Genomic DNA, 26,572 nt, shown 5'->3' on the forward strand with positions numbered 1-26,572 from the left:
CCTCTTTCTTTCTGTCCGACCCAAACACACACAGCGTCCAACCTAGTCTGCTTGTTAAAAGCCAGCCTGTGTGTGGGTGCTGGACGTCATTCCAATCAGCATCAGCTGAAGTACTAGGTTAATCCTAATTGCAACACACACAAATCCAAACACAGGCATGCGCACACAAAACACCGAACACTGAACACACGCACAACTGTAAAGGGGAAGAAGAGAGGAAATAAATAAATGGATGAGAATAATGAGACCAGGTGTGGGATGAACAGTCCAGTAGGGTTCAACTGAGGGGCCAATTCATCCTGTCAAACACAAACTATCACATGATTCGTTTTTTTACAGCATTTATGGACGGGGTTAAGAAGTTCACGATCCTGTTTTGGTCTGCTTCCCATACTTAAAAAAAAACATATCCACAATAATAATTTGCCTTCACAGGATAACTCCAAGAGCTGCTCAAGCTGTACAACTATTCTGTTTCATACAATGTAGAGTTCAACTTCAGGAATACAAGTAAAGATTAAATCAGATGTGCACTTTTCATGTACAAATATACACAAATACACTGTTCAGATTAATATATCAGATTAATATGGGATAATATTCATCATCTTCAGCATCTGAATTCTTATAAATGTTAATTCCATGAGCAGCAGCCATCAGGTTTAGTGATGCACATCAAGTTATAGGCAACACTGTTACCTGCCCCCTGACAATAGGATGAGAAGCACCGTGCATTGTCTATAGCTTCTTCACAATAAAAGTCTCCATAGAGCTTTATGATGAAAGCTTTTATTGTGAAAACCCGAGCACCAAGTATAGCTCGTTTTGAATAAGCAGTATGTTAAACACAGCGGATTCTCTCCCGAAGTATTGCTGATAAAGAGCATTCAAATTGGTATAAATTAATACATTTACACACTGCCGGGAAATTCACAAAAGTTGTGTAAAAAATAACTTTAGTGCAGTATTTTTCAAGTTCAGTTGACCGTTTAATTTAATTAAAGTTAACACATGAGTTAACCTGACAAAATATGAGCTATTTTGTTTATGCAACATTACAAATAATGCCTTCAGAGAATGTAACACGAACCTTGATTCATCTTCAGGCAGTGCTGACTTTGAACTCAGCATCCATAACATTACCTGAGAACGTGCCGCGTTGCCTTCTCCTGATTGGCTGCCTGATATGAGCAATTAAAACAATTAGCCAATGAACGCACACCTGCTACTGCGCACTCATTACTGCCAGAATATGCTCAGTGGGAATATGGAGCAAGCTCACTGCACAGTAGATTTTAATTGCTAAAAGCTTCACGTGGTCGGGGAAATATTCATTTTGTTCATTTTCTTAATTAACCTACAAAGTAAAAAAAGAGAACAAAGTCAAAACAAGCAATTAAATGTCTTACTTACTGAAATGTAAAAAAGTAAAAACAGTAAAGTAATAATTTAATGTGACTATTTGATTATAGATATATATTATTGACTTGTTATTACGCATGCATTTAACACACAAGACGTGCGTTACTGTGGTAGTTAATGAGAGTGGAAAATAGTGTAATGGCTGTCAGAAAAAAAAGTTCAAATTAAGTACAGCACTTTCATTACAATTAATTGCATTGTAATTGAATTAAACCATTAACTGACAGCTAGAGGGTAAAAACACAAATGGGAAGACATTTTCTTTATACATATATAAGAATTTTAAGCTACTTATATATGTTAGACTTATTCAATCCAATTTATTTTGTATAGCCCAAAGTCAAAAAATCATAAATTTGCCTCAGAGAGCTTTACAATCCGTACAGTTACACTTCTGGAAGATTAGGCTGGCCACTGACTGCTCACACAACCTGTTGAGCGTCTGAACACAGGAGAATATATGTTTTTATCTCACATCAGATAGCATCCATCTGTTAAATACTGTTTTATCTGCTGTTTATTTAGCACCACTGGTGTACACACTTACATTTCTTTTTTATCAAACATTACATTTGTTTATGGAAAACTTTTGACCGTGCAGTTTTTTTCATGGCAACTGTGATAACTCTGTTATAACTTCAATTTCACAAAGGTGAAATACTATAACTACAAATTATCTCCCATTTCCTCTTGAACATATTATGAAACCTGGGATTTGCCAGCTAAGATTTACAGTGCACTCTCCTCTAAATCAAACCCAGATAAAAAGAGAGAATACCATTCCTCTGAGGGAGGACTTCTAGGAAAGAAAGTGTAGAGAAGGCTATCAATTAACCCTTACATCTCAGAACAGCCATCTGTCTAGCTTCTGTTGGAAGTACGTTTTACTGCTTCACTGTCACTATAACTCACAAAATCTCTGGGTTTGTCTTTGAATCCACTGAGAAGAGTTGCTCCATCGTATGAGTCTACAGGATGGAGAATCTAAAAAAAACAAAAACTTGAGGCAAGCTGTGGATAAAAGGCAAAAATGGAATGCCAGAACAGGGCAGGAGAGAGAAGTTGAGAAACTAAGATGTAGGAGGACGTAGGAGTTATTACGGTAGGCTGTATTGCATGTTTTTAGGATTACTCTAATGCCAGTTTGTCTCCGGTAAACAGTGCAATGTGACAGGAAAGAGGAGTTATTGAAATTGCAAAAAAAAAAAAAAAAGCCCTCTTCACCTCCAGATTTTTGTTCATTCACATACAATAAAAGCTGTCCAGACCAAGGTCTCCGATGCTCGGCTTTCTCTTGACAAACAGCGCTGCAGAGGCTGAACAGTAATAACTTGGCTGACAGACCAACTGCTGGGAGGTCAGAGGGTTCTCCATACCTTGACAGAAATGTTTTAAAGCAGGAAGAGTTGGAACGTTACTGAGAAATGATTACAGAGGCTGTGCAGGAAGTGCTTGGAAACTTCAACCGGCACAACAATGTAGCCGTTCTCTGTAGAAACGAGTGAGTGTTGTTGAAGTAGGACCCTTTCCCTGCTTTAAATATTAGCAGGGAGATACAGGCACACGATATGAATAAGAAATGAATATGAAAATGCATATACACATGCACACCCATGCTATTTTTCTGGTGTAAAATGTGTTGTTTTGTAGGAAGAGGAAGTTTTGGTAAGATTGTGTGTTATTGGAGATTCTGCAAGTGTTATTCCAAGAACAATAAATCACTGCTGTTTTGCACTAGTCAAAGAGGGGAAGGAGACGCAGTGAAAAACAGGATTTTTAAATATAAAAATATTTTTTTAAACTGTTGACCACACACGAGTGTAACTAAGATAAGATAAGATAATCCTTTATTAGTCCCGCAGCGGGGAAATTTGCAGCTGGAGTAACACATCAGTGTTACTGTGTTTTACAGTATTTGTGAGTATATAACCTACTGCTTATCCACAACTCAGATTGCACAATTAAATATGACGCTGCCTTGTCTCAAAATGAAAAAGTGTTTATGATGCAATAAACCCACCTGTTAAATGCTCAGGCCCAGATTCAGAGCCTTATACCGTCGCAAAAAAAAGAACAAAATGGTGTAAAGAAAAATTGTAAACGTCCAGTGTCTGGAAGAAATAAAGGCAGACAAAAGACACAGGCAGTCCAGTAAAAAAGAAAACAAAATCTTTATTATTTTGTCTAGAGGATCCGGCTGTTTTGGAAGTAAGGTGTGGGGGGGGAGTATTGGAGAGGTAAAAGCAGCCGACGAATAGGGCGGAGTCAAATAGACCAGAGGTTGGGGCTAAAACCTGGATTCCTGTAGTTATGCCAGGGCTCCCATGGGGTCCCAGGCAGGAAGTACAACGGGCTCCTGTTGCATCACTTCCAGGACATCGGCTGAGAGGAACTTCTTGTCTACCACCACCTCGTAAACATATTCGGAGAACCAATCGTCGGTCATGATCAGGTAACCTACAGAGAAAGAAAGACAGGGAAGACAAACAATTAGTGGTTAAAGTCGGTTCGGTTTTTTTCCCCCACCTAAAAACAAATCAAAACTTGGAAATCAATCCAAATCAGGTCAAGCTTTTTGGTTCACAATGTTGTAGCTTTATCACTTAAATACACTTCATGTGGGGTGATGGGATTATTTAACTGATCTAATGTGACACATTTGAAAATAGGAAATTAACTAGGCTTTAACAAATTAATGAATAATTAATAGAAACAAGCATCAACAAATGGCAGCAACGACAGACATTGTATATAATAACCGTAAAAAACTGTTGAATGTGACTCTGAATTAGTTCAAAGAAGTAAATTACATAATGCATCACAGTCCTGCATGGCTATGTGACAAATCTGAGACAGATCTGCTCACAATATTTGTTAAAGGAAGAAAATATGATCTCGGTGGAACGTGGGAAATCTTCCTAGCAACTAACAAAGTTGGACAAAACGATGTCAGAAGATTGTAAAGTTACAAAAAGAAAAGAATTTGGAAGAATTCTTCCAAACTTCTCCAGCTTAGATTCACACGCATGCCTATTCTTTTGTTAACAGTTAAGATTGTATATTTGTTGCCTGCATCACAAATAATTTGAATAAATGTTTTGGACATGTGTGTGTGGATTAAATGATGATAATTAAATTTGTCAGTCAAAATAAACAAACATAGAAAGTACAAGTTTTTTTTTACAATTCATAAAAAAGTGGTGCTCCTATAAATTTGAACAAAACTGTACCGACAGTTTCTTTTTCTCAGATGCTGGGTTTTTTTTCCTCCAAAAAGTGTGAGTGGTCAAGCATTTAAAAAATAATAATAATTAAGCCGATTATTGTAACTCCGCTTACACTTAAAAGGGGAAGGAGTAGGGAGAGTTCAACAGAACTGCTTGACACACTTTGTCCACGCACACACATTTTAATAGCTTTTAAGTGTTCTTTATCACTAGACTCTATTGTAATAACAGGCAGAAGGGTGGAGGACCCTCGCGGTTCACACTCTCCCCTCCCCCCCCCCCCCACACTTCTGCTATCACCTCTGCACTCCCCACCCTGATAAAAACGAAACTATGTCCGTCTCTGTCTCCCTCGGCCCGTGTGTGTGTGTGTGTGTGTGTGTGTGTGTGTGTGTGTGTGTGTGTGTGTGTGTGTGTGTGTGTGTGTGTGTGTGTGTGTGTGTGTGTGTTCAAACAAGGTCAACGTGGCCAAATGTGGGTGGTTGTGAAAGCCAACCTTGAACTCACACTGACAGAAGACATGTTGGGATAACCTAAACCATTTTTTTTTTTTTTTTTTTTTTTTGGAAGAGGAGGATGTGGCCCCATGCTGAAATGCTTCATTTATATGAAATATGTCTGCATGTCTGTCTACTACTTAGATAACAAAAGACTTAGAACTTAGTGGAACCACAGCAGCTCAGATTTGATCCTTAACTAACACATACGGGAAACTGGATGAGAACTGGCAACGGGAGCTTAGAGTGAATTAAAATAACTTTAAAAGTGATTTTGTTCTTATTTTCCGCTCCTCTTGTGTTCAGAGTTGAGCAAAGGAGAGCGTCCCTCCTACCGTCAAGTCGACTTATCAAAGACGTCAGGCGAAACCGCAAGAACGTGCCACAGTTCAAAACAATGTATCGGGCATGACGTGTCTGTTGTGTATGTGTGTCCTTCCAAGTACGCAAATCTTAGATGGCACGTTGCCTGGTACTCACTGCGGTATCCGTGTGTGTGTGTGTGTGTGTGTGTGTGTGTGTGTGTGTGTGTTGATGTGAGCTTCCTGGAACCCGCGTGTTGGGTGGCATGGTGGTGTGTGTGTGAATGTTGGGTGTCCTTATTTGTTTTTAGGGATAGGCTGACTGTCCTGTCTCAGAACAGATGGATGTACTGTAAGCTTGAAGAATGTGGAGCAGCCATCTTGCTTTCCAACTTGAGCAGCAAAACACATCACGGGACTATCACCGGCCAACATGAACCATTATTTTCGCAAGAATTTCGTCAAAATACGGGAAGTTAACAATAATTTAGACATGTCAAAAACAGATTTGATTGAAAAAGAGATTTTCTGGGTCGATAATTAGAACACAAGATGCAGCTGGGAAATGATTTTGACCCTTGACAGCAGAGAGAAAAGTGTGGTGTTTGAACATTAGGGAAATAAGAATAGATTGGGAACATTGCACCAGCACAGTTGTGGTAAGACCACAGAAAAGGCATTTTCCATTTCATGGGAAATGAAAAGGGTCCTTTGAATGAGGTGAGGGGACAGATATGCAACTGTGGTTTGGATGCAAAATAATGGCAATGGATGAGAAGCATACTGTAAAGCTAATGAAGCTTCTCTTCCCAAGACTCTGTTATGTCCACTACCAAGGATATCCTTCCGTCCACATTAACGTCATCTTCTTGTATTTACATAATAGAATCGTGTTCGAAGAAAATCATAGTTTCTCGCTCTCTGCACGTCAAACTCGTTCAGAGCTCAAACAGAACTCGTGACGAATGTGAAAATAGAAACATCAGAGCGTGTAGCCCAGCATTTGTTCTTAAATGGTGTAAAAGTACGAGCTGTGGAGTGAGCAGAGACATAACAGCGGCTGTGTGAGGACTTCAAAATGGAGGAAACAGAAAATTCTCGTGAGAGATTGTTTTGGGGGTTAGGAATAATATGAGAAGCCCTGAAGGGAGATGTTAAGCCTTTACAAACCTTATAAGCAGAGTCCACTCTCTCACTCTGCTCCCCAGCGTTAACTCTTCATCCAATATCTCTTCTGTCATCTTTCCAAAATCATCTCTACATCCACTTGCCTTTTGTTTTTCCTCATTTCTAACGGATTCTACCTGCACTATGTCGCAATTTCAGTTCCAGCTCTCTTCTTTCTCCTGCCCGCCTACCTCTCATTTTTCCACTTGTGCCTTTTTTTTTCCCCCACATAAGATTTTGTCAAACAAACAAAGCCCTCCGGATTCCCTTGTGAACTTCACATCTCGAACTCTTGTTTCTCAAGAGTTCAACTTTATTAATTTGGCTGCGGACGAGCCGGAGGCCCTGGCCCTTCATATCTGCTGGTGTTTACGGAATAAGATATGCGTGAAACACATTTGATTTGACCGAGGGGGTTTTCACATGTTTTCCCAACAGTCACTACGGTTTGTGGGTTCAAGCAAATATTGTGAGGAGTATGTGTGTGTGTGTGTGTGTGTGTCTCTCTGTGTGTGTATATGCCGCACTGTATGTGTGTGTTGCCAGACGATGCATGACTGACCTGAAATACTCTCCTATAATTTGCAGTGGAATGTGGAGCCCAGAGATGGAGAAGAGAGGCCAGAGGAAGATGAGGAACAGAGATGAAAGGATCGAGGCAGTGATGTGGTCTACCTGCTGTGTTGTGGGGCCCGATGCATCAAATTGACTTACTGGTGGCTGGCCCTAGACTGGCTTACTTTGTTAAATTCATTTTAAATTTGTGGCTTTCAAAAACCAAAACAACTGAAGTTAGCTGACCATTAAAAAAAAAAAAAAAAAAAAAAAAAAAAAAGAAGCTGGTTCAAAAGTTCCCAGTTAACAAAAAGGCGTTTTACAACAACAAGTCTTATGTCAGTGTTGTATCATAGAGTTATACTCTAAAACTGAAATTTCACGGCATGATCAATTATTTTGGGTTAACTCGCCAGCTACAATAATTCACCAACCGTCCCTTTGAGCGGTCACAATGTCACTAAGCCACAATAAGTCCATAAAACCAAATATTTTGCAAAGACATTTGGAGGAATTTCGCCTAACGGATTAGCTCATTCTGAACCTACGTTTATGCAACTTGACCCAGAAGCATCGAGCTCGTAGAACACAATAAGAGCCGCTGTGCACGTGTGTGTGTGTGTGCGTGAGTCTTTATGAAACAGGACACAGCCAATTACAAGTTCATAAAGCAGAAACACGGGGGATCCTTCTCAGTCTAATCCTGTTCTTAATTCAATAGACACAAACAAGAAGATGATGATTTATCACGAGACACTGCGGTGTGAGAAAGATGTGAAAGACAGATGGGGAGGCAGGAGGAGGACTGTGTTGCAAAACCATGTATATGATTTCGGAACCGGGTCCGGGTATAAGCAACAGTTTTAGAAGTCACTGCTACAACTCTGTGACTCGACAACAATCAGGTTTAAATATGCTTTCCCTACAGGTTAGACATAAAGAGGAGAAAAATCCCCCTGAAGGACTGAAAGTAAGAATTGCGTAAGAATGCGTTATGCGTCTCTCAACTTACCTTTGTTCCCACGGTCATCGCCCCAGGAGTTTTCCACCCTCCACTTCTCAAAGCCTTCTTTGCCATCCTGAGAGAGAGAGAAAGAGAGTAGACGATGGGGAGATAAGAGTGAGAGGCTGGAAGGAAAGAAAGTGTCCTAACAGCTGGGCTTACTTACATGGGGGGAAATTGACATCACTATGAAAAATTGCAGCCGATTAAAGCAGCGTAAACACCCAGCGAGGCTTTGATGCAATAAACTCTGGGAAACTCTGAATGTGTGTATTCCTGTCGGTCTGCTTGTATACGTACTGTGTGTTTGCACGAGTTTACTGAACAGTCACCCACCTATGCTGTGTGTTTGTGTGAGTGTACCTTGTCCGTGACAGCAGTGAGGATCATAGCGTGGGTCATGAGGGAGTCTCCGAATATCAGTCGCTCTGCTTTGGAGAGGTTCTTCACTGAAACTCCGAACACGAGCTCATGGTTGAACCTGTGTACACAAAATACGCACGAATCACATTACAGAACCTCCTCTGATGAAAATAACATATTCTCTGCCTTTGATTTCACCCAAAACACTGATCATTTCAGGAGAAAACGCAATGTTTTGATAGTTTCATGGGTTCCATTAAGCCTCAGCTTCATTTCAATTATAATTTCCCAGCACAAGAAAAGATCCGTGAGAAAGATGAGCTTTAGCAGAGATGGTACCAGACATTCAGCACCTCGCTGGTTTGCTTCAGTGGACAAATTTAACCCTGGCGCCAGCAACTCAGAAACAGATGCCTCTGCACCTGAAGGCCAAAGATAAGCAACTCCTCCCCCGTGAAGAGACTCACATTGGAATACAACATTGTTCAACATAACTGATGTTAAGATAGTTGCTTTATATTTAGATGGGTGTTGGTTTTTAGCTGTCTCGAGCATTTCAGAGTTGAAAGGTTCAGTATAGTGATAGTGGAGAAAAAGGATTTTGTTGTATTCCCTCGATGCAACACATCTCTGCTGAAGGGCTTTGGAGCATAAAATACAACATTTGACTGCATTCCTAGCCATAAAAACAAATTATGAAACTAAAGCCATGTTAGTCACGCTAAATGCATTGCTGCGAATATCTGGGAGAAATGAGCAGAAGACTTAAAACAAATATAACTGCAAATCTGTAAGGTGCACTCAGTAGACTGCAGATGTCTGACCAATGTGTCTGTGTTGTGTCACTGAATAAATACAACCCACAATTGGCTAACCCCCCCATCTAGACACCAAAGGGCTTCTTATATACACTTTAGAGTGTATATAAGAAGTGAAACACACTTAATTCAATCTAAAAAACAAGCAGTGATATTTGCAGACAATCGGTGAGAAGTCGTTGTATTATACACTTCATAAAATCTTACCAAAAACAAATTCAAAAGGGTGAGACCCTTGAGCATGCAGCCATAACTGGGCAACCGACATTTTATGCAGTTTGCTGCAGCAGAATAAGGGGGTTTAGCCGTGGACAGACACAGAGGTGCACAAACACACTCACTCAAGGATGCACGTACGCAAGCACGCCAACGCACCGATTGCATGATCCTACTGGCTGATATCATAACTTTCCCATGATGCATTATACTCACACATTCATGTCGTTAATGCCCAGCTTGCCGTGGAAGTGTTTCCCGACGTCGCAACCAAACCACACCGCCTAAGAGAAAGAGAGCAGCCATTTGCACATTTATGAGGTTCACACATACGAACATCCTCAGACGTACTTTGTCTACATTTAAGCCTCCTGTTTGCCCCCAAACCTACCTCCCCGTCCTTGATGGAATCAGCCGCAGCCTTTTTAAGCAGCTGGATGGCCTGGTTGTTGTACAGCGTGGTGCGCCCACCAACCATGTTACCTAGAAACTCAACACTGTACAGCTTCCCGTAAGGGTTCTGGGGTCGGGGGTCGTTGACAAGGCAGACCTGAGGATAGAGAGAGTGTGAACATACGGGCTCAGAAACAGTACAACTGCCCATAGGGAGTCAGAAACATCAAGTCACATGGTCTTTCTGATGTGTTTGATGGGTCACATACTTTGTCCTGAATGTTGTATAGAGGTTTGACGTGCTCCCTGTAGAACTCCTGCGGGGTGAGGGGTCCCATGCGGTTGAAGTTCTTGTCCTTGTCCCTGTACTCCCAGCAGATGGTCTCAGGAGGGCTACCTAGACAAACGCTGGCCACCCGGAACACCTGAAAAGCACAAGATTTAAACATCAAACTCTCGCCAATCTAATGTGTGTTAAACTCACATCTAAAAGGAATACTTCCTCACAAAATGACCATAATTTGCCTGTCAAGAACTCCATGTGTTACCTTAAATTCTTGGGGAAAACATTTTGTTCTCTCATGCCTCTACGGTAAACGGACAATCAGAAAACTGAGTAAATCTTTGATGAATTGAAGTTAATACTGCACAAGTTGCGTGAGATTGTGTAAATGTTTTTTTGATAGTTTTGTTTTTCTTAAACCTGGATGCCATTAGCTTCAGTTCATCAAGGTTTTACTCCTTTTTCGGCTTCTCCGTTCACCCTGGAGGCATGCGAGAACTACGTTTTCCTCAAGAATTCAAAAAGAACATCTAGCAATTAATTAAAGTATTCCTTTAATATTCTACATTTAATTTCCAGTTCATATTCTTAATGTGCACTCTAACCCCTCAAACCCATGTCTGCATACACTAATCCATCATTGTCTGGGTCTATCTCAACTTTCCCTACATTTTCCCCTCTTTTTCCTCTCTGCAGTGCTTCCCTCCCCTCCATCTTTTTATCATACTCCCCTACTTCCCCATTTTGCACCATACACTAACCCCCCCCTCCCACCATGTGTGTCTCCCTGCTGTGCTGGAGTTCAGACTGAGTTCCTGTGGGCTAAGTTGGGGTTGTTTGGACTGGGCCGTCCGTCACTCTGGCCCTTCTAACCTCAGATATAGTTATCTCAGGAATTTCCCCACTTTTGTGTCAAACCTCTCCCATCCTCTCCTCTCCTCTCCCAGGACCCAGCAGATGCTTTTCCTATCACATACGATTAAAAAAAAAAAAAAAAAAAGAGGCTGAGAAATTAGGAATGCGACGCAGTCCATTGTTGGTGGTAGATAACAGCGTGTACTGCGCTGCCACGACTAGGAGTGTCACAGAGGACCCATTTCCAATAGAGATTAACGCACATTTTTTATTGACTTCTACTACTGATTTCCAGACAAATTAAACTTCTCTCTAGCTGAATATGGAGCTGACGGGGGCGATTATTTTTGGCTCGGCCTGGAGAAATCGCAGCCATGGCAGCAGTTTCCCCATGCTTAGTCAACACATATTAAATACCCCTACATAAAGATGACATTCTTGCTCTCTGGTTAGCAGACACTGAGCCCACTGAGCCCACTACCCTCACCCCAAAACATACTCGGGCACATTCTCGCACAGAGACAAACACAAAAAATCCCCCCAAAAAAAACATAAATTCAGGCCGGGCTCACACAAACAAACAATCCCCCTTGTCATCCCAGAAATGCGTAAAGTCAAAAAGTACAGACGCAAGGAAAAATACACAGATGCGCAGAGTCAACAAAGGCATCTGTTCAACGCCTCATCCACCCCGAGCCATTTTCCTCCTAATTCAACTACTTTGTTTAGACTGCCCTGTGGGCAGGACGACATGCCAGCGTGTCCGTCCCGTTGTCTGGTCTGTGTTTGCCCAGATGCCCTCGGCACCTTGAAGACATCTCCAATACCCCTTGACCCCCGCCCCCTTTTTTTTTGTTGCCATTTTTTGTCTTGTTTTTCCAAGAATAACTCTCCCTGGTAACTTCAAACCTTTCCACTCGCTTTACAACTCGTCTATCAGATGATCTGAGACGTAGTGCATCCCAACCCCAGTGTCCCTATTATTGCCAGCTCAGCCTCGGACCCACTCTTCCTGCCATGGTAAGGCAAGTAATGCAGGTGGGTGGGTAGAAGAGGGAGAACAAACAGCCACAGTGACATTAAAGCAGGATCAATATTGAAACACCTGCAGCCTTAATGACAGATATGTTTGAGTGACTGAGCAAGAGATAAAGACAAAGAGAAAAAGGTGAGAGGGACACAAAGATTTGGATAGAATAGGGAGACAAAACAGTAAACTAATAAAAAAGGATAACTTACTACAAGTATCTCACCACAGTTATATTGATACACTTATCCCATTATAATACCTCTCACATATCAAATCATTTTACATGATGTTTTTCCATTTATGATGGAATAACTATAAATTACTTAAAAACTACTTTCACAAAGCACTGGCTGATCAAACGTTCAATCAGCAAATGTATCATGGTTGCATTTTCAACTCAGAATTTACAAATGAGCCCTCGGGGTAGACTCCAAGTTCTTCATTACGTCAACCGCCTCATTCATAAACCCCACTCATGTTTTGGACAGCAACTTCAAAAAGACCATCTCATTCATATACCACAACATTCAAACTGTTAACAGGTTTCAGGAACCAGCTGTTTGGAGGGTTTGTTAACTGGCAGCCTTCTCTTCAACTCCAGCAGAGGGTCCACCTCGGGTCAGTTTCAATTCAGTGACATGATGAGTTTGCGTGTCTTGCTGTAAACAATAAGATGCCTGACTGCACACCATTGGGGCTAACCGCAGCTAATGTTTGATAGCATCTGTGCTCCAGTGTCGACCGGCTGCATGTTGATTTGTTTTAACGCGACCCAAACAAACTAAACCACCTGGAGTCTAGAGTGAGCCTGACACATTCAGAAAACTGGCCAAACCAATAGCACGTACACCAATATACCTGGATATAATTTCCCCGCTGCGGGACTAATAAAGGATTATCTTATCTTATCTTATAAATAGGTCACCTTAAGCAAGGAAGTCCAGTTGACAAGATTTTAGCCTTCCCTCTCTCCTGGACTAGATGTGTGGTCTGGAGCGAGCATTGACAAAGTGGAAACATTGCTTACTGTACTTTTCATGCTTTAGCCTCAGTGCAGAAACAATTTTAAGCTCTTTTCCTAAGCACTTTGCTTGTGTACAGTTTCACGACTAAATATTTAATACTGGAATTAAATGCAAAATAATGTCTTCCAGCAGACGCGTCTTTGAAATGAAGTGGAATAAATGATCCTTGTATTTCGTACCTTTAGCATCTAAATGTTATTTAAAAAAAAAAAAAAAAAAAAAAATTGGAGCAATGCATGTTTGATGAAATACACTCTGCTGCAAAATAGATGCAGCCAAATTACTTTTATTCAAAAATCATTTTAACACTCAACATAATTGTCTAAAGCAGGCTCTCAACCAGTTCAAGGCAAATTAAGGAAAAACATGTGTCTCATTGCTAATTTATAACTATTGTATAGAAGCTGGACTTGTTAGTGTAAGCAAATGACACCATGCAAACAGTTTGGATAAAAATGAGCGAGGTTTTGATTAACCTTCCATATTTCGTAAACAAGCAACACATGTGGTCAGTGTTTAAATTCTAACCATGGTGCACAGCAATTCAAGAAATGTGAGCGGACATGTCTGAACCCGGCAAGGGCTAATCGTTGCAGCCCCTAACAATGATAAATCCGCGGGAACCCACCCACATCGAACAACAAATCAACTGAGTCAATAGCCCGCAGCGCTGACTTTCTGAGCTGCAGCAGGAAAAGTCCCTCTGTGATTTGATGGCCATCTTTTATATATATATATATATATATTTTATATAAGAAATCACTCTCATTCAGAGCCAAGACCAGAGTCGCACATGGTGTTTCTGATTCCATGACGCAATGGAGCATGGAAGGGGCTACAGTTGTGGTGTGAGGGATACCATCTGTGTGTGTACTGGTAACTGTACGTGCATGTACAGTGAATGTCCCTTTATTTGAGTGTGTGTGTGTGAGTGTGTGTGTGTTGCCTGCTTGTCTATGCAAGTGAGAGTAGACGAGCAAGGATACACAGCAGATACAGCATGAAAGAGAAAAACTGACTTTGAACCCTAAACGATCTCTCTCCGCCTCAATAATGCAGCACATGGATACTGTCATCCTAACAGTCTCTATAAAGACATATGAGGCATGAGATTACTTTGCTTGTTCTTAGTATAGGTGCATCTTAAAATGCGTAAAGTCGCTACTGCAGAGGTTCTCAGATAAACGTGATGTGCAGTGTGCCTGAGCAGTGTTTACAAGTACAATAAGACACTTGACACGCAAAAGGGATCCATTTAAATCAAGCGAACTCTGGGTACAGTAAGTGGAAGCAGAGACGCTGACCCCGGTTGCCTGTCATGGGAGTGTGTGTGGGGCTGGCGTGATGAAGACCAGTACACAATCAGAGCCGCCCATGGGAGGGAGGGTGGACAGCATCACCTCCACACACACCAAAGTAGGACTGACACGGCACTTTGATCCTAAGAAACACGTGCACACGTAGCTGCAAATCCAGGTGAACATGTAGAGGAAACACTTGTTTGCCACTTGCAAGAGACTAAGAAAAGTAGACCCACTACGTAAGCCTACATACGGACATACACAGGCTGTGCACGGCCACAGTTTTGCACACATGGACATGAACGTGTCCCGCTCAAATACCTGTAAAATGAGTACCACTGTTAGTTTGTAAACTTAAAAAACACCAACAGCTTCTGAACGTGCTCTGCTGTGATACCGATACTTATACATACCGAGCTGCCAACAAATGCATCACCTGACACCATCTGCGATTGTCTGCGTAGCCTAATAGGATGTCATTCACCTCAAGTTTATTACTTCCTTCCCAATTTACAGAGCTAATATGTAAGCGGTTCAGCATAAGTGCTCTTGACGCTGGAGGCAAATCAAACACCACGTCGGAACAAGTTGTCATGCCAGCTTACAGTCAGTGTAAATAAAGAATATTGTCATTCAAAAATACTTCTCATTTATTTGATTGAAAATTCTGCTGGTACAGTAATGATGTAAAATTCCTATTTACACAGTGAGTACACACCAGTGTACTTTGGAACTACCTAAACTTTCGGTCGTGTGTGCATGCTTCTGTGCGTGAGTGTGAATCTCTGTCTGTCCACGGCTAACCTTGCATTTTACTACAGCAAACTGGACAATATTTTGGGTGTCCAGTTATGGCTGCATGCTCAAAAACCTTTTGTGGTTGTGGTTGCTCACACTTTCTCAAAAACCATTTTACTGACAGTTTTGTACTACAATTGACTACATACCAACCCCACACTCACTACTCTTAACAGAACAGCCAGTACACACACACAGCTGTACATCGCCGCAACTCAGCTGATGCTAAGTGAGCAGACAGCTTGGTTGGTTTACTTCTGTTTTTGGCAAGATGAAGTGGATCATATGATGCTTTTGAGCTGATTGCTTGCATACATCAACGCTTGTTTTTGGGTTTGAATTAAGTGGGACTTACAATGCTTTACTGCACATCGGTTGCTCACATCACTGGTTGTTAGTTGGCTCACTTTTATTGTTTTGTACGATGTGTTTGGCTAACCGCTGACCGAACCAGTACACACACTGCTAAATAGCTTATTTTGTCTGACAAAAAGAAATATTTGCCAAAGATTTTCAATTTACAGGGATATTCATGCCAATTTTCAAGTTCAAGAATCTGTCTCCAGGAGAATTTAACTAAATGAATTATTATTTTCTCTTGAATAACAAATTAATCGAGAGACTAATCATTTAAACACACAATTCCTCACAGTACTACAATGTGTCTAGTTGTTCTAAGTGGCATTTGCTTAATTTGTTGCAACTGTGATGCTTCCTACAGATCCATGTTGGCACTTGTGTGCACATATCAAGTGAATCATCCACTTATATTCCTGATATATTGGCCCTAACTTAAATTTTATATATATATTTTTAACAAATTTTACAACACAGAAAAGCTGACAAACATATTGTGCATATTTAATTTAAATCTCTAATTTATGTCTAGGGTTATAACAGGAACAAAGACATGGAAAGGTAAAAAAAAAAAAAAAAAAGAGAATTTGTATTCATTTGATTCATGATTTCAAATATTATAAATAAATAAAATAAAAACTAATAATGGGATTTGATTTCAGATGTTAGATTTAACTTTTTGTACAGGGGGGGTTTGCAACTATTATATAGTATTAATCTTTATGAGGATGCTGGTCAAATGTACTTGAGACCTATATCCTTGAACAACTTGGTCAGCTTTACGTCAGCCGTTCTTCTGACATGACCGAATCCTCCATCACCACCGGCCGTGACAGAGTGGTGTTTCGTAAAACAAACCACTTCCAGGTGGACAAACAAACATACTGACAACCCTCCGCTCCCCTCCCACCCTGCCGTGCAGTGCAGTGGGAGCAGTCTTTACTGTTGCACAACATATGTTCGTGTGTACGTGTATATCTGTGTGTGTGTGTGTGTGTGTGTGTGTGTGTGTGTGTGTGTGTGTGTGTGTGTGTGTGTGTGTGTGTGTGTGTGTGTGTGTGTGGTCATGGCTGGGCATCAACGGAGGCGCTGTGAGATACAGGCGACTGTTTAAACAATCAACCAGCCAGCAGCACAATGCAACCAAACAGCTGACAACAAAGGCTGCATAACCAGACCCCTGTTCCGTGTGCAATCGGCTCAATGGGAGGCTGATTGACTAACTGGCCACTCGTACATTGACTCTCACAGACACACAGACACACAGACACACAGACACACACACACACACAGGAAGTGTAAACAAACCCTCTTATGCACACACACCTACACAGTGTAACCTGTCACGGCTGCATTTCACTGCACACGTACATGGACGTAATAACTCGCGTTACGTTTGTTACGATGTGAAAGAGTTTGTTGACATGTCGATGTTCACCTTCTATTTTTGTTTAGGAGGTGATTTTGTCTTTACTGTCCAGCGTCAGATATTCTGGGATAGATTGTTCCATAAACAAGATCGCTATCTTCAACTTTGTGACATTTAGGGCAGTGTGTGTATGTTGTTGCTTTTACACACTCAGATTACACACATAAAGTCACATCAGTATGCGTATGTACACATATAAAAATAAATCATATTACACTGCAGAAACAGGCAGGTATTTGGCAGGTTCTGTTATGGGAAAAACTAACTTCATTTTTTTTAGGCCTTGGAAGCAGGAAGGTAAATGGACCTGAAGTAAACTTAAAAAAATCTTTGGTTCTATTGTAACTTTATTTAAGAACAAGTTCACCCTGTACTGCACGTGTCAGTTCATATGCAACAGTTGGCATATCTATGTACAAGTGTTTGAGCTAATAATGCACGTGTATGTTTACTTAGTCCGGTATTAAATCCTAATGATGTAGGTATTACAAAGTGACACAGAGTTAAAAAGGTAGTGTTTAAGCTTCTTAATTATAAAGAAAACTGCTTGAATCAATCCCTTTCATTTGGATTCTATCAGATGTCAATATTTGAACAAAGCATCACTACATGACTATTTGATGCATCTCCTTAAATTAAGGGACAGTTTTCACCCAAACCCGTCATCCTAACTCTAACCCAAACACTGGTAAAGCAGTAAATAACCTACATTTATACCATTTCCAGCCCCTCCAGCCGTTCACACTCAACCATTTACGAGGAACTTGAGTAAAGTCCCAGAGGGCTCAGGGCTAAAGGCTTGGGCCATTGTGATCGGGCTGCTGCTTGTTTTTAGGGATCCCTTCCACCTGGCTAGATTTTCCTGCTGTGACTTATTTAGCAGCACCCTCTTCTGGTTAAAACGGGAGAATGTACAATCTATTGCAAAACAATACAGCAGCTCTGCCATAAATTCTGTATATTCTATGTTTTTTTTATTACATTGTCAAAAATGTATGAATAGAATTATATCTGCATTACTGAGGTCATAGTTAAAAGGTGACGTTGTACTGCCTACATTATACTGATAGCAGACTTCTGCTGTTTTTAATGTTAATCATTATAAGAAATCTCTGTACCTTAACCAGAGTGACTCTGTGCAAGCTGTACTCAGTTGTCTGTGTTTGTTTGCCCTGATAGTTCTTGAACCTTTTAAAAAGAACAACAGGGACTATTTTGGTCACCTGAAACTATTCTGGAGGAACTGAATTTAGTTCCAAGTTCCTCCAATCAAGCACAGATTAAGCTCCTAATTTCCTCAATAGGGTTTTGAATGCTTCGGGAACTTCCTGTAGTAGAAGAACGCCCTATATAATATATGCTACAACAGCTGCATGTGCTCTTCCAGTCTCACCTCCTCTATCATGGTGTCCATAGCATCAGACAGTTCAGCTTTGGTCGCATCACTGGCTACCATGTTCCTCAGTCTTAGGCAGTATTCTCTCAGCTGTAACACACAGTGAGACAAAAGAAAAAAACCGTCAGCAATGTCTCACTGACGACGTGACTCACTGGTATGTGAGTTTGATTGGTTTGAACAATAGGCAAATGTGTAAACACACCTTATGATTGAGAATGTCATTCATTCTGCGCGAGGCCTCTGAGCTGTGTGACTCTGGGAAGCTTTTCTTTGGAATCACGCCATACTTTTCTGAATACAGGAGAATACAAAACAGAAATTAAAACCGTACTCCTAATCCAGTAAAATAACTTTAATGTTCCAACAGTGTTTTCTTCTGTAAGAACATTTACACATTTAGAGCAAGTACAGTTCATTTTGCGAATTACCAAATAAGTTAGCAATTGCACAAATCCCAACGCTTAGTCAATCATTCAACATGAACTTCTTGTTAATGTGATCATGTGTCATGTTCTAAATTTTATTTTCATTGTTTTTTGTGTTTTTGTGGTGATTATGTACTTTTGCATTGTTATATTTCATGTTGTACATACTAGTTGAATGTTTATCCTTTGTTCCTCTTGGATCTCCTTGTTTTTTTTGTTTATTTGTCTGTTTGTTTGTTTGTTTGTTTGTATTAGTGAGCGGAAGAAACCGGAGTCAAATTCCTTGAATGCTAATGCATACATGGCCAATATGATTCTGATTCCGATTCTGATGTTGAGAACTAACCGATGAGGTTGACCAGCATGTCCCACTGTCCTCCGTCGTTGGTTGGATTGGAGAGCAGGAACTGGACCAGGCGTCCGTCCACGGGCTCCTTCCTCTGTGCCGTCTCCACACAGGCCTGGAGGAAGTAGTAGCAGCGCTCGACCTGTAGAAAGAACAAAGACAACCGAGAAGCATGGTGACTAAACACAGGGACTGTCAGGGGATGTACAATATAACAATGTCACGTTACTACAGTACCAGTCAAAAGTTTGGACACACCTTCTCATTCAATGGTTTTTCTTTATTTTTTTCTACATTGTAGATTAATACTGAAGACATCCAAACTATGAAGGAACACATATGGAATTATGTGGGAAACAAACCAATGCTCAACAAACCAGAATATGTTTTATATTTTAGATTCTTCAAAGTAGTTGAATGAGAAGGTGTGTCCAAACTTTTGACTGGTACTGTAGCTGTTACGCAGAACTGAGGACTTGAGACTCGACTAATGAAATAATTCAACCGCTAAGACTTCCCTTGACTTAAGACTTGAAACGTTCAAGCGTCATGTTTTTACCTGCAGATCAATAGAAAATAAACGAGACAGCGTCAGGCACGTCTTGCACAGCCATCCATTATTTATATCTACGCTGTGTGAAGAACATTCTTCACTAGAGATGCGCTGATTGATGTTTCATATTTCCAATTATTTGCAGGTCACATTAACATATGTGCCGCCGCCACATGACTGTTTTACGTCAGCACATCACGGACACACACCCACGGCACATGTGTCGGGGAAAAAAAGAAGACAAGGAGCTCACACTTTGACATAACTGCATGTTCAAACTAAGCCGTGGAGGAACAGCCTTAAAACATTTGGAACAACTAAATCAGGCAGTTATTATATTGTAATTCATGTCCTTGAATGATGCTCAGAGTAATCGCAGTGACAGGCTCGTTTCCTGAGGGGGTTTTCACAGCTGTGTAAAATAGATATTAGAGAGGGAATTATGATCTGTTTACGTTCCTAACACTAGCACTACGCAGCTTATAATGCATAATTAAAATGCTAAATGCCGAGATTTCTTTTAATCAAAGCAAGTATTTAAATACAACAAAACAATCATTTATTTCCTAATCATTTGAAGCGTGTGTTTTTATGCAAATATCCACCATAGACTAGAGATAGACTTCAGGACAGTTGAAACTATTAGTTAGTCTGGAGCCTCGCTCTCAATTATAGTTCTTGGAAAGAAGATCAGAGTCTGCAAAAATCTGATTCGGTAGTTCAGACTTATTTTGGCAGACTTAAGACTTGGACTTTTTACAGTCATGCTAACACATCTGATAACCTTTTGGCTGATAGGGGAGCATGATATTCCTCAAGCTCCATATTTATTGTTTCCTTGTGTGGAACTGTCAGTGTTGGTTACTACAGCTGGCATTTGAGTAAGGTGTATTATTCAAGGTGGAACAACCAACTGAGACAAAGAGACAGAGAGCGATAACAACATTTAGCGAGGTGTCACTGTGACGTCAGCCCCGAAAGAGCCCTGACCACACCAGACAAAAGAGGGTTTTAGTCGGATAATGACTGTATAGTAGTAGAATGCTGCATAACACTGTACATGCATTGGTACATACACAAACACACACACGGTGGTGTCCTGACTGCACACGCCCCACACTGGCGATTTGCAAATTTATGCTACAGTAGTACTTAGTGAATGCAATAAAAAAAAGATTGGAAACCATTAAATATATCTACAGTGGAAATAAGTGCATCACAAAAATATAAAAAACACACACTGAGTAACAGAGAACGAGTGTATGGTTCTACTTCTTACCTTGTCCCAGAAAAAAAGATAGGACTGACTAAACTCAAACTCCTCTATGTTAAATTTCTTCATGAAGGGAAGTCGCATGACGTTGAGGCACGAGAAGATCCAACATCTCCCTAGAAATAAAGAGAAGACAAGGAAAGACAGAAATAAGTCACTGGTACACAGATTTTATAACCGCTGTGTAATCACTTCAAAGATGCTAACAAATGCGTGTGGATAACCTCAAAAGCTTGTTAGATTGACTTACAAGTGGGATGGACCTTTCTAAAGAAATGTTCATGTATCTATGCATATAGGTTTATTTCATACATGTTGAACTAAATGAAAAATGATGGCTGTCTGAGAGGATGAATTCAGTTATAAAGGCTCTGGTCTGCTTTGTAACCTGGTCGGCATGGACTGTCTCCTCAGGATGCTCAAAATGCATCCTTGAATTTTTTGAAAAATTTTGTCTAGACAAACTGTTGTAGCCTACACTTTATCCGCCAACACACAATGAGTGTTTCCAGGTGACCAGAGTCCACATAGCAAAACAAGATTTCAGCCAGTAAGCAGCAGACTTAAAAAATGTCATGTATTGGGGTCATTAGATTTAAGCGCGAGATATCTGACAATGATGAATGAAACAATTAGTGCTTTTACTGAGAAATTTATAATCAGCTTGCAACTTGTAAATCATTTTTAAGAGAGCCTCTAAAGTCGAGCAAAATACAGTGCAAACTCTTCGCCAAAAAACTGTAAGCGTCAAAAGTTGGAGCGTGCATAACCAACGTTTGTGATGGATAATTACAGTCAATTCTGATCTATTTCAGAAATTCATTCACTTACCAATGTGCGCTAAAAAGCATTTTTTTTCCCTATCTTTTGTTGAAGTGAGGACTAAAATGTAAATTCACAAACTGCCATATCTTAGGCATCTGTGTGTGATGACCCAAGAGCTAGGACATCCACTCAAACCTACATATAGATGCATTTCTTTATCTTGTAAATGTTACACTTAGAACTTGAGTGTTTCTATACTACATTATGTCCTACCTGAGTTTTTCTGGTTGGTGACGGGCTTGCCCTCTGTGGGGATAGTGTGCTGGAAGATGTGCACAGTATCCTGGACAGTCTGCCGGTGCAGACAAACCTCCAACGGGTCGATGCAGGTCGACACATTCTGGGCCAACAGGTAGCGTGGCTCGGCCCGCAGCCGCTTAAGGAAGGTGGACACCTTCTCTTGACTAAGACCTGATGGAGCAAGAAAGCGGGGTGGAGAAAAGGATGGATGTGGGGGGGAAGAATAAAGACAGAGAGAATATTAGAATGAATGGTCAAAATAAACAATGCAGGAAGACGAGCAGAAATAAAACTTGTAACAGGAAGACTTTCACAGCTAGACAGCTGAATGTAACTACGAGGAGGAATTTCCTAAAGTCTCAATTCCCGAGACTCATCTGTGCACTTTAGACGTACACACCTCCTTCTTAACATCTGATTTATGAGCACTCACATACTCGGATGTCACAATAATGCCTGGAAAAATACTCGATCAATAGTCATAAACTAACAGCACATAATTTATTGAATAATACAACTGCCTGGTGCATTACTTCCCCCCCCCACCATCCTTATAGAGAATAGTCTATGAGGCATGTTTAGCACATTCATGATTAGAGTTCTGATAAAGAATTGAGGACAGACTTTGCATAGGGCAAAGCTCAAGCCAAAGACAAACAAGGAAGTAATCAAGAAGGCTTTCTAGTAGAGCGATAAGTGGCTCTATAGGGAAATAAGGGCTGATCAGAGCTCTCTGGTATCATTCATCTGGCTAAATCTGTGAGAGGAACACACTGGAATGCTTGTCTTGTCCTGTTCGACGGCTGCACACACACAATATGACGGCTTGTAATTCCGTCAAATAATAACGCAGAGCAATTAAAGATTGAGAGGGACATTGACCAGTCATGCGTGCTGCCTAGAGTTCGGCCCCTCTCTCTCTCTCTCTCTCAGCTGCATTCTGTTATTCTCCATCGACACCAATGCACTGACCGCCGCAGATGAGGACAGTGTCAAACTTCATTAACTCTCGTGCTCATATCATCAGAAAATAAGCCCAACCGGGCCTTAGGCAGGGAATATTTCGAGTAGCAGGCCCGCATGGGGTCCTGTGTCAACATAACACTGTTTTTCTTGTGGCGCAACAGTTGGAATTGTTTTGACACTGATAAGTATAGATATAAAAGGAATGAGGACTAGTAAGACGAACCAGGAACAGAGTACTGCCCGTCAGCAGTTTGCACAAACGCAACATATGATAGGTGTGTGTGTTGAAAGAAATATATATAGAAAAGCCTAAGGGTGAGTGAGTTAGTTGGTTGGTTGGTCTGGCTGTTATTCAACAAGTGGAGGCATGAATGCTGAGGACATACAGTACCAGTCAAAAGTTTGGACACACCTTCTCATTCAACTACTTTGAAGAATCTAAAATATAAAACATATTCTGGTTTGTTGAGCATTTGTTTGTTTACCACATAATTCCATATGTGTTCCTTCATAGTTTGGATGTCTTCAATATTAATCTACAATGTAGAAAAAAATAATGAAGAAATAAAGAAAAAACATTGAATGAGAAGGTTTGTCCAAACTTTTGACTGGTACTGTATATCACAGTGGGGTGTTTTTTCTATGGAGAGGGGCCAATCATAGGCATCACTGATTCATGTGCAGCTGGCATGAAGCCCAAAAGTTGAGGTTCAGTAGAAGTCCACAGCCACGTGAGCTGACAAAAGCACAGACTAGTATGTCACTATTAAAGTAAAAATAAATGTGAAAACATTAGTTAACAAATGTGTTTTTAAAACACCATCCAAACCAAAAGACAAAAGAGTCTGCTGTCCTAACGAAATCAAAAACTAAAACACTAGTATGTCACTATTAAAGTAAAAAGAAATAGCTGTATGGAGGAAAACAAAAGTTTTTTAAAGTACTATCTAACCAAAAGACTCTGCTGTCTTAAAGGTTCATCCACAGCTTTATTAATAAGTATAACACACTGCAAGAGTGGAGAAACTTCCCAAGAATATGTCCTAATGAAATCAAAAACAGTAGTATGTCACTAATAAAGTAAAAAGAAATAGATGTATGCATGAAATCAATTAGTTAACAAATGTGTTATTAAAACACCAATCTAACCAAAAGACAAAAGACTTCTTAAAGGTTAACTAACAGCTTTATTAATAAGTATAACACACTGCAAGAGTGGAGAAACTTCACAAGAATATGTCCTAATGAAATCAAAAACTAAAACACTAGTATGTCACTATTAAAGTAAAAATAAATAGATGTATGGAGGAAAACATTTAGTTAACAAATGTGTTATTAAAACTACCATCTAAACCAAAAGAGTCTGCTGTCTTAAAGGTTAATTCACAGCTTTATTAATAAGTATAAAACACTGCAAGAGTGGAGAAACTTCCCAAGAATATGTCCTAATGAAATCAAAAACTAAAACAGTAGTATTTCACTATTAAAGTAAAAAGAAATAGCTGTATGGAGGAAAACAAAAGTTTTTTAAAGTACCATCTAACCAAAAGACTCTGCTGTCTTAAAGGTTAACTAACAGCTTTATTAATAAGTATAACACACTGCAAGAGTGGAGAAACTTCCCAAGAATATGTCCTAATGAAATCAAAAACTAAAACAGTAGTATGTCACTATTAAAGTAAAAAGAAACAGATGTATGCATGAAATCAATTAGTTAACAAATGTGTTATTAAAACACCAATCTAACCAAAAGACAAAAGACTTCTTAAAGGTTAACTAACAGCTTTATTAATAAGTATAACACACAGGAGGAGCATGCTCCACTTTGCACACTTTGGTTGACAGCTTCTGGTGCTATTTGAATGGCTAGCTACACATGCTAACACTTCCAGCTCCTCCATCAGCTTGAAACTAGCAGGTTGAGGTGTGCTAACTGTCTGGTCCTGTAGTGTGTGGATGTGGGTGCATGCACTGGCACTGTATGTGAATGCACTGACAACTCTAGCGCGGGTAAACGATGGCAAAGTCATGCTAGCACGCTAACGCAATGCCATGCTAACTGGGCTAGCTGTGTTAGCTCCGCTCAGCTGTCATCCTCTAGCGGCCACGCTCTCCCGTCGCCTAGGACACCAGACCAGCAGTGATGGAACAGGAGGATAGTAGCACCAGACCTACCGGTTTCCATGGTTCCGTGGAGCAGGAGGGATGTTGTCTGTTTCGATGGAAAGTGACCGGCTCTTTGTTTATCACGTCCAACACCGACAGGCAGTCAGTGTGATGATGGGGAGCGCTCGGTTGTGCGCCGGTGTGTCTTTTGACGTGGCGGCGGGGCGGGGTTAGATGAGCTGCATTAAAGAGCATTGGAAACATTTAGTGGACACTTTTAATGGCATGCTTTCTCCCAAAAAACATGAAAGAAAGTTGTTGTTTTTATTTGGTTTTTTATTTTAAGGGATGCACATTTTTGGTTTTTTTATCTTTATTTTTTTATTATTTTAAGGGATGCACATTTTTGGTTTTTAAAAAACATGAAAGAAAGTTTTTTTATTTTTTATTTTAAGGGATGCATATTTTTGGTTTTTTTATCTTTATTTTTTTATTATTTTAAGGGATGCACATTTTTGGTTTTTAAAAAACCTGAAAGAAAGTTTTTTTTTTAAAACCATTTTTTTTTTTATTTTTATTTTTTAAGGGATGCACATTTTTGGTTTTAAAAAAACATGAAAAACATGAAAGAAAGTTTTTTTTTTTTAAATTTTTTGGTAAAAAAAACATTTTTTTTTTTATTTTAAGGGATGCATATTTTTGGTTTTTAAAAAATTGACAGATTATTTTGGTTAATAAACCTTGCACGTGGGCCATTCTACAGTGCTGTCACTTACTTTTGCAGACACCAAATTCCTTTAAGTTAAGTTAATAATCACATAAATTATACATATTCAATAATTAAAGACTAAATGTATTCATCTAATGTTCAATGTTCAATTTTGGCAATGCATTTAAAATCCTAAATTCTAGGAATTGTCTTGTCACTTTTATCATACATGGAAGTGGAGCCTTTACTTTTCATTGAATTAAATCTCATTCACATTTATATTGAACATTACATATATTGAATAGAACATTGATATTTAAAGAAAAAAAGGTTTATGTATAAACCTTTTCAGTAGCAATGAAAATTAAAGTTTTCTTCATAGTTTTTAACCTACACAGTGGAGTGTAAGTAGAAAAAAAAAGACTTACAGTAATATACAGTACCAGTCAAAAGTCTGGACACACCTTCTCATTCAATGGTTTTTCTTTATTTAATTTTTTTTCTACATTGTAGATTAATATTGAAGACATCCAAACTATGAAGGAACACATATGGAATTATGTGGTAAACAAACAAATGCTCAACAAACCAGAATATGTTTTATATTTTAGATTCTTCAAAGTAGTTGAATGAGAAGGTGTGTCCAAACTTTTGACTGGTACTGTATATTATTTTGGTTAATAAACCTT

The 26,572-nt window shown here is 39.9% G+C and overlaps 1 protein-coding gene across 1 annotated transcript; it reads right to left on the bottom strand.

Moving 5' to 3' along the window:
• Positions 1–3,575: 3,575 nt before the first annotated feature.
• blmh (bleomycin hydrolase) lies at positions 3,576–25,364 on the bottom strand. Its single transcript, XM_054601153.1, has 12 exons — positions 25,244–25,364; positions 22,076–22,273; positions 21,044–21,153; positions 19,212–19,353; positions 18,643–18,731; positions 18,435–18,527; positions 10,233–10,388; positions 9,962–10,120; positions 9,787–9,854; positions 8,537–8,654; positions 8,183–8,249; positions 3,576–3,879 (listed from the first exon to the last, which is right to left on the bottom strand). Exons 1-12 carry the CDS (start codon positions 25,251–25,253, stop codon positions 3,731–3,733), a joined length of 1,359 nt encoding a protein of 452 aa, XP_054457128.1. The 5' UTR covers positions 25,254–25,364; the 3' UTR covers positions 3,576–3,730.
• Between the last annotated feature and the right edge of the window lie 1,208 nt (positions 25,365–26,572).

The sequence above is a fragment of the Anoplopoma fimbria genome, chromosome 1 (genome assembly GCF_027596085.1).
Source record: "Anoplopoma fimbria isolate UVic2021 breed Golden Eagle Sablefish chromosome 1, Afim_UVic_2022, whole genome shotgun sequence".
In the NCBI taxonomy this organism is placed as follows: Eukaryota; Metazoa; Chordata; class Actinopteri; order Perciformes; family Anoplopomatidae; genus Anoplopoma; species Anoplopoma fimbria.